At 31.3% G+C, this 10,157-nt stretch overlaps 1 protein-coding gene across 1 annotated transcript; it reads right to left on the bottom strand.

Moving 5' to 3' along the window:
• Positions 1-614: 614 nt before the first annotated feature.
• Positions 615-8,083, bottom strand: LOC145608182 (sugar transport protein 13-like). Its single transcript, XM_081663792.1, has 5 exons — positions 7,836-8,083; positions 5,853-6,178; positions 3,064-3,188; positions 1,646-1,937; positions 615-1,533 (listed from the first exon to the last, which is right to left on the bottom strand). The coding sequence occupies exons 1-5, from the start codon at positions 7,966-7,968 to the stop codon at positions 823-825; spliced, it is 1,587 nt and encodes a 528-aa protein (XP_081519918.1). The 5' UTR covers positions 7,969-8,083; the 3' UTR covers positions 615-822.
• Between the last annotated feature and the right edge of the window lie 2,074 nt (positions 8,084-10,157).

Here is a 10,157-nt window from a genome sequence, read left to right as displayed (position 1 = left end):
GCAACATTTCAAGCTAATTTTCGTTTAAAGTAACCCAAATTGAAATCTAAATAAGCTTTAGGCGTTTAGCTAATCATAAAAAAGACGATTTCATTGACTCAAAGGACAAGAAAGTGAAGATATCAAACTTTGTTAATTTAGTCAATCAAAAAATCATCTGTGATCTGTATAATAATAACTCAGTTGGTAATGTTCGAGTTGGCACACCATTTTTACAATGTTTGTAACTAAATGCACTTGTAGAAAAGGCTGCATATCATAATATGGTATCTGAGTATACATTATACATATACTGAAAAACGATGTTACAAGAATCCCGGGTTCCATATAATTAGTACATCACTACTACAGCCTCGCCTTTAACCAAGCTAAACCAAACGAAACATTCACACGGATTTCTAAACAAGAGTCAAGAGAGAGTTCAGACAATCCAAAGAAAAATAATTATTTGAGTGTTCTGCTTATTTGCTTAAACTTAACAAATACTAGAATTTTCTGACATTTGTATAGTAATTTGCATAAGATTTACAAAGACAAACAGAGTTTTACTATGCTTCCATTATTAAGTTAATGTAAAATTGCATCAACATTTTTATAAACAATGCAAAAATCAGTAGAGAATCAAATAAATAAGCCTGTTCACTCATTATAGAAAATCCTAGCTCATTAAGAGTAGGAAGGGCACAATTTCGCTACCAAAGTATACCCTGATTATCGTCAATATCCTATTTACCTTCATCATATCAGCTAAATTACTGTATAATAATTGTATTACTAACAAATATTGAATGTTGTATTGCATTGAAATTGATAAGCCGAACTTTAATGTGCAGCAGCAGCTCCATTACTTTTACCATTAGCTGGCTTGATCGTGTTAACTTGAATTCCACCAACATAGTCTTCGTCGTTATCCATGAAATTCTTCCAAAGCCAATGTTTTTTCCAAACCTTCTCGGTCATTTCCTCAATCGGGATGTTCTTGGTTTCAGGAAGCAAGAAAACTACGAAAAGGGACATCACCAAGACCCACCCAGAGAAGAAGAGGAATATGCCGAACTTAAACTTGCAAAGCATGGACAAGAAAGCTTGTCCGATGACAAAAGTGAAGAGCATGTTAACACAAACAGTCACACTTTGCCCTGCTGATCGCGTTTCCAAGGGGAAGGTCTCCGAAGGGATTAGCCATCCAAGAGGCCCCCATGACCACGCAAAGGCTGCGACAAAAGTGCACACCATTATGACTACTAAAATTGCATAGCCATGGCCTAGACCGTTGGAATGATCCTTAACCTTGAGCCCGAGAATTATGGCTATGATCACTTGAGACAAAAACATCTGAACTCCGGCCTCAAGGAGAAGGATTCGTCTCCCTAGTTTGTCAACAGAGTAAATAGAGACGACAGTGGAGAGGACGTTTACTGCTCCAGTGATCACTGCTGAGTACAATGATGCATTGCCTCCGAATCCTAAGGTGTTGAATAAGACTGGGGCGTAGAACATAATTGCATTAATTCCAGTAAATTGTTGAAATATCTGAACAACACCATGAAATACAACATTAGTAAACAAACCAATAACATCTCTAAGTTAAGCAAACTTAAATGCAAAAATAACGATCACAGTAGCTTAATTTCTACTGTTGTACCTGCAAGGCAATAGAAATAACGAGCTGAGGGCGATTTCTTCGTTTAAGGAGGTTTCTGAAAGGGTGCTTGACTTCTTTGGCAATACGACTAGCCTCAACGAGTTCATTGAACTCTGGCTCAATGTTGTCTGTGCCTCTAATTTTTCTAAGAACAGCTTTGCCTTCTTCTAAACGGCCTCTTTCGATAAGACTGTTAGGTGTGTCCGTAACAAACAGAGCTCCCAAGGTTAGTAGGCAGGCTGGAATTCCTGCAATTCCTAGTGACACCCTCCATCCATTTCCTCCTTTCATTCTGTAATGGTCAAACACGTTTATAACATTAACATTTTAGCATAATAATTTCGAGTTCATATATCAGTTTAACACTAGAACGTACAATTGAATCAATGACAATTAAACTATATATTAGATGTATCACATTAACAAGTTATATAACATGATCAGTTGATTAGAACCGTTGTTGAACTTCCATGTCAAAATATAATATGGCATAAGAAAATTGGGGACTACTTTGATGATATGGGCCTATGGGCCATAAGGAAGTTCATGATATTAACTGGGCCAGATATTAACTAGGCCAGTCGGGCCAGATTGCTTTTATCGCTATTGTCATACGATCATATCCATTTTTAATATATGATACACACAAGGGCAATAATATAAACGAAATTTAATTGCGTGTCAACTCCAACGTAGGGCTTCACAAAGTAATTCGTAAAATTAGAGTACCCCAAATCACAAGTTACAGAAAACTAAGTATAGACATATAGTATCTCTCTAAAGTCTTAACTTTCATAAAATAAGAAAAACTTGAGTGTTGATCATTAAACACGTTAGCCATTTACCCTTTAAGACTTAGGTAAGCTAAGTCCAACTAATACGTACCAAAACATCAAGAGATACATTGATTAAGTTACAGTTAAAAATAACAAAAACACGGTCTAAGAAGAACTTTGTTTATTAATCTCAATTCTTGCTTAATAATTGAATCCCCTGATTCATGCTTAATAATTTATACAAATTTTGAATAATATTCAACGACCCATCACCTCGACCTAAGGAAGACATTGTTTAATCATCTCAATTCAACGTAAAGATTTGTTTGAATATTACGTTATATTTTAAAAATTGTGCACATAATATTGTTCTTTTACCACAATAATTATCACAGACAGTTACTACTTAATTATCATATAATAATAATGTAAATCAATCAAATATTAAAATAACCTACGGAGTATAATAGAAAAATAATTGCTTGGTTATCAATGTATTATTATTGTTATTATTATATGATTAGTAGTTTAGTACATTCCCTTTTTATTCTTAAAGAATACTCAATTATAGTAACTAAAATAGATCTTGAAGTAAGCATTGAACATAAAATAAAATAAAAGAACAGGAAAAAAGGAACTTACTTATCGGTGCCATAATTAACGAGGTTGGCAAAAAGAATACCGATGGTGACGTTGAGCTGAAATAAAATATTAAGACCACCTCGAATTTGAGTGGGTGCTATCTCTGATAGAAACACGGGAACTGCCTGTTGTTCATTCATTTTGAAAATAATTTTATTAGATTTGATACAAATATAAATTCATTAATGTGATTTTACCAAAAAAAGAAAATTAAAATGCATTGATCTATAAATGTTAAAGAAATATTTGTATGTTTATATGTCAAAATCAACAAAAGATGTTATCCAATATATATCCGATTTTGAATGTGTCAAGTCTGTCAACCGACCAGATGGCATACTCTATTACAGAATATTTATCTTAGTCTCTTTAATTTGATTTAGGAAGCAATAATATAAGCATGTTGTTGATATGAAACTTCACATCTACATAAATGGATACAACTTGAACATGGGTGCACATACAATTTGAACATGAATTATGATGATGTTGTAAAATCAAAATTACTTGAATTTAAAAGCAATTCTTTGATGAGAAGTATACAACATTGTTAAGACAACTAATAATATTTGGGTTCTTTTATTTATTCTTAAAAGTCAATATAACATCTTAAGAACCACAAATAAATATCATCAGTATAATTACTCCATATACTATAAACCATTAAAATGTACTTTGTATGTTACTTTATGTTACTATATAATTATTACGATGGATAATAAAAACAAAAGTGATTAAAATTTATGTTACTTATTACGTCACCATGGAGCATAAAATAAAAAGTCGAATTGTATTTTTCTAGCCTTTTCTAACATTATAAAGTGAATCCAGAAGTTTAATTTTCATCTTAGAAGTATTTACTACATTGGCAGATCACAAGCATGACATACGTGCTTATTATAATCACAAAAAGTTGGATTCCAACTCATAAAACAAGATAAACAATACAAATAATACTTTATAAATTAACGGATAAGAAAAAGAATATCACACCAATATTCAAAAAAGTTAACTCCCATCAACCTACTTGTGAATTATTTTATTATTCACATATAAACTCGAAAAAAAGTTTTAAATAGTATTCATAAAAGTCATTATAATCTAAAAAATAAAGAAAAAAGGTCCACAAACTTCCAATAAAGTAAAGCAAATTTATTTTAAATAAAGCATGTATGACGAAGTTTCAAAGAAATTGGATGAGTTGGCCCACCAAATTATTTTTAAAGATAGGATAGGAGTATATAATATCCAGCTCACATGAAATGTTGTTAAAATAAACCTTATTCTAGAAGATTAAATAAATTTGAGTAAAAAGGATAGATCACAATATCACATGTATATTTATGTCATAATCAAAGTTATTACATTCAAGATAAGTTGCACAAGCACAACGGTCCAGGTTTTATCGTGATGTAAAATCATTAGTCATGTTTAATGAGTTAATGGTGTCGGTCCATAATGTAACAATGATATTTTAATATGGCCTATATGGGGCCATTAAAAGAAAACCAATTGAACCCAAATTTGTTTGTTTCAAGTGAAAAATGATAGGGTCCACTTCATATGTGTTTAATAATATAATTACGTTAAGTGAGTTAAGTGAATCATCTTGCAATCAAGTTCTTATCTTGACCTAATGACTTGCTGATTTAGAATATGAATAGATAAACATTTAGACCAATTATATCATATCTAGACCTGGTTATTGGGCGGGGCGGGTCAGGGTCGGTGCGGGTCGGTTGTGGATCAGGGTCAAAGAGGGTCACATTTTATAGGGTCAATATAGGGTCGGGCCAATGCGGGTCGCAGGTCGATAATGGGCGGGCCTACAAAATATCAATTAAAATAAATATTGGACAAAGCCATTACTAAATACATATGAATACAAATTAATCTATATAATTATTTTTACATTATGTATTTTCTTTATCAACTAAATTGGAAAACATGTTGGCCCTATATTGACCCTACCCAATAAGGACCCTGTCCATTAATAGCCCTGTCCATTAAAAGCCCTATAAGCTTGGCCCTGACCCTGTTATCATTGGGCTACCCTGTCCAATAACCACCTCTAATCATGTCTATGCGTGTCTTAAATAGTTATAACCTGTGAGCACAAAATACCTTTTCATGTTTAGGAGGAGTAAATATTAGCTTATTGTAATTATTGTAATAGAATATTACTACTCCATCTCTAGCTATTGCTCGTAACTTTTTTTTTTTTTTTTAATGTGATTCAATTACTATTAAAGTAAAAACAACATTTAAAGACGGAAAAGTATGATATGCACTTCATGATATTAAACAATTGTAAAGCTAGTCCAAAAAGAAGTGCAAACAAATCAACTACAATTGATTACTCTTTTGTAAGAAGAAAATCTAAAAGCGTTTATGAAAAAAGTCTTATGTTAAATTTTTTTTGCCAAATACTACTTGTCTTAGATTGCCCCGTCTTTCAAGTCTACCAAGGTGGACCTGTTTAATCTTCTCCTAAGTCATTTTCATATTTTAGTCTTTTATGATATTTTGAAAAATTCAATTTATTCAGCATAATGATATTCATAATATTATTAGTAACATGCAATAATTCACTTAGATTAGTTACTAAGCAATGACGTACATAGTGTAAACCCTTAAATTATTCAATAGAACAAAAAAAATTCACCCAAAGTCAAAACAAATTTCGCCCACAAATTAAAAATTGACATGCAGTAAGACTGTTGTTTTCCTGCAACAACTTTTGGGAAAAAAAAGTTGAAAATTTTGGCATCAAAAATAAAAAGAAGTACCTGATTAGCAAAGCCAACTCCACAACCAAGCAAAATCCTACCAACAATAAGCATAGCAAGATCTTGAGCAGCAGCATTAAGCACCACACCGGCGATGAAGAAAACCCCGGCGATCAACATCGTTAGCCTCCTCCCCAACTGCCTGGTCGTATACGACGCGAAAAAAGTGGCAACCAAGGCAGCAAGGTATAGAGATGAGGTGAATAATTGCAGCCCTTGGTTGTCATATTGACAATAGTTACTTTGGTTAGCAGATGGTGAATTTTTTTTATGGTACACTGCTGGAAAGAATTTCTCCAAGAAAGGGTTCATTGATGTCACACCCCCTGCATTTTAACAAATATATTTACTTAATTCATACAATCATACCAAATTTTGTTCCCAAATGTTACTATCAACTTTCCACAAAATTGTTACATCAACATAATCCTAATCACCTAACAGTAGCCAATCACCCGTATTAAATAATTGATACACACTCATACAGTTGTTAGGCAAATGACATAAGTAACAATCTTGTATTTACTTAAACACACACCAGAAATTTATCATTATTGTCAATGGAATAATAACGACTAATATACGACAGTGAAAAAGACATGTACATGTATGTATATTTAGAAAGTTAACCATAAACCATATGACAAACCAATAGATCGTCATTAATTTATTTTTCTATTATCGACAAGTATAGCACGTCTTTGCAAATATTGGTGTAGATGTTAGTTATGACAAACACTGCTATATTAACTATACACTTGATATACTAAGAATCCAATTTCAAAAAGATCAACATAAACTATTCTGACGTATAATTAGCTTGTTGCATTTGACTGATATAAGTATATAACCCATGTTGTAGTAGGTGAGCATAAGACAAGTCATATTTCAGATTCTGATTCCGTATTATTTGATCTCACAAATCTTAACTAGACAACTACGTTGGATATTTTTCAAAGGTTTGATTGTTTTATTCCGAAAATACCCCTATGTCATGCCATGTGATAATAATTCCGACAATTCTGTACGTACTTTATGAGGGTATATCTGTAATTGGATTTTTGTCATACTATTGGTTGTCATCCCTACTAGGCGGGAAATACTCCTCTTCATGTGATTTTTTCTTTTCTATTACTACAAGCTAAGAAAATAAAATAAAAGGAGTTATTTAGTCTTTAATTCTCTATTATGTTTGTATAAATAAAAATACTTTACATGATGATAAATTTTTTTACAAGTATTCATAGAGAAATTAAAATTGAAAGTTAACTACTCCGAAGCTTAATTGATACTTCTAAAGATTGTTTTTACTCGATATCAAAGAAAAATTGGGGTAAATTAAGAAGAGGAGTTTTTCATTTAACGAGGAAGACATGAAAGAAATTAGGACATTCTTTTTAGTTTGGGCAATATCAATATGTCAATATCTATTCTTACTTCTTTAATAAAAAAATAAAAAAAAACTAATGTACTCACAAAGTAAAAAAAGAGTGGATTTATAAACTAGTTCTATTCCGTACTATTTGTAGATTTCACAATTCACATAGGGTCCATTTTAAATACTAAAAATTAATTAAAAGTTTTTAAAGATCTTACAAACCAAAAAGCTTTAAAAGTAATAATAAGATAAAATTTAAATATTAAAAAGTAATAATTCAATCAATAATTCTTAAACATAAATGATGATCCCAAATATAGAATTGTACTATTGTAGCATATCATATATGGCATCATAAATTTATAAAGAAATACATATCATATTTACTTTTTCATCTATGGTAAAAAAACAAAAATGAGATTAAATAGAGTATTACCTATCCATTCATGAAACGTAAACATTTGGGAAAGAAAAATTTAACATACCACACTTTATCAGATTTCATTTTAACATAAAATTTTTTTATCAAGTAATGTGAAAACTAAATCCGAACTATGGCAATAAGAGTACAAGGCTAATAACACAAAGCTGAGGAAGACACAAACCTGAAATACCAACATCGTAACCAAACATAAGACCACCCGTGGCAGCCAAGATACAAGAAATAATGACAATCGGAGTTATCTTCGCTTCGAAAACAACCCCGCTCGCCGGCGCCACAAACCCTCCGCCAGCCATTGCCCCTCTTAAGTGTTTATTTCTAACACTTTCTTTCTCTCCTTATAAACTAAACTATGGATTTTCTCTTAGGAAATATTTTGTGAGTTATGTAATAATGTGACTTTTTGTTTACTGTAAAGTGAGAGTTGTAACGGGTGTATTTATATAGGAAAGGGAGGAGAGAGAAAATAAAAGATTAATCCAAAATGAGATAATAAAAAGGTTTAATTGTGTTACAAAATGTGAATGTGAATTGAGTACAATCTAGCTGTTTAGGATCTTTCCATGTGTAATTGTTGACTTAGACTTTTATATTTCTAACATACTTTGTTATTTTATTTTTATTTTTTTGTTTTTATTAAATTTCTAAATAGGCGGCTATTTTAGCTTACGAAATTAGAGGTTGAATGAATATCTAAGAATTGTCGTATATATCTTCTCTTTTTACTCTTTTTACAAAGTAGTCAAACTTAAATTACTGCTTTGTTGGAGTAGTCAAAGTTTAGACTTTGTGAAAGAAATTAATGCAAATTATGGGATATAATGGTAAAATTAATATCCTTTTTGGGAATTATATAATGAGACAAAAGTTGTTTTTGATTTCTTTTTGGTTAGATTCAAATGAAAGGAATAGAAGATAGAGCATATAGTACTTTATTAGTGATGACGAAGTGTGAATTTCCCCTCGTTGACTTCTTAATAACATGGCCTTCATTACGGCAACAATAATACTTTTAGAATATTATAATTAACCAATGTTGAAAATATGTTACTTCATATTATTAGGTATTAATGACTCAACATGGATAAGCTCATGAGCCGCGATGGCTAAAAATACGATCACATTCACATGTCCCCGTAATAACATGTGTCTAACTAGATGAACATATTAGAATCAAATGTCCCTTAATCTCGCAAATTTAGATGGACGTATTGGGAATCAGCATACTATTTAGTTGCCTAGTTGGGAGTAGCCAACAATTCTTTACAATAGGAATTGTAAACCTTGTTAGGGTTATATCAATGGACTCACCGAAGGAAATGGCCTAAATAAAGGCTTCCCTCATGCAATAAAAACCATTACAAACGTATTTCTATGATTGTCTTGAAGCAAAGTGGATTTGGAGATGAGTTAGAAGTTAGAACAACCCAAAAACGTGTTGGAGTTTTAATGGAGCAATCAAAACTTCAAGTTAATTGAATTGCTTTGAAAGAACAAAAGCTAAGTTACATGCATTATCCTAGAATACAAGCTTTGTGATCACTTTATGTATCCCCCTCTTGTTGCAAAATTTAAATAATGAGACATGGTGTATACCACATGAGTACATGACACATACATGTGCGTGGTCCACGTTTGTGGTTTTTTTTTAACACTATTGTCACGCCATGACATGACATTCTATAAAAAAAAAACCTATACACTGTAATTAACTCTACAATGGCACTTAATTTAATTAGTGTAGATATAAGTACAAAGGCGACCCTTATAAAAAAAATTCCATATGTATATTCTTATTAGACATGGAGAATAATGAAAAAAAAAATCTTAAGTTTGCAATCAACAAAGATGATACATTATCAAAAGTTCAATACACGAAGAAAAATCAAAAACATTAAAATATGTAGTGTATGTAGATCAATACAAAACAAACATAATAATAATAATATTAACAAACATAATAGAAACATGTTAATTTGAACAATAACACCAATAATAATATAGATTGAAATAGATATATGACTTTTGTTTTTGAAATAAAATATGTTGAAAGTCCTCCTACATTAAACTTGTTTATATGTTGTACAATCTTTCTGAGTTAAGCTTTGACGTTGACAGTGTAACCTCATTGTTAGATATGCTTGGAAATCAATTATGTTATCACCAAATTGTGTTGCAACTTTTTTGCCAATGGCAATACCCTTTAGAATGAGATTGGGACGGAGGGAGTACTACTTTACGGCTGCAGTGACTATCGGACGTATTATAGGAGTGTTATAACACTTCGCTCACTAATCTTTGTGATTGATGTCTTACACTTTCCTATAAGGCTCTGTTCTTCCTAGCTTATCCACTATATTTCAATAAGTTTTGTCAACAAATTTAGTTACGTTTGGTATAAAAATAAGTCAAATTAAGCAAAAATTATAAGTTAAGTTATGTTAGGTATAAAAATAAGTCAAATTAAGCAAGAAAAAAAAAATTA

Source organism: Chenopodium album, chromosome 23 (genome assembly GCF_948465745.1).
Source record: "Chenopodium album chromosome 23, dcCheAlbu1.1, whole genome shotgun sequence".
Taxonomy (NCBI): domain Eukaryota; kingdom Viridiplantae; phylum Streptophyta; class Magnoliopsida; order Caryophyllales; family Amaranthaceae; genus Chenopodium; species Chenopodium album.
Note: the sequence above shows the minus strand (reverse complement) of the source record. Positions and strands in the feature narration are given on the sequence as shown.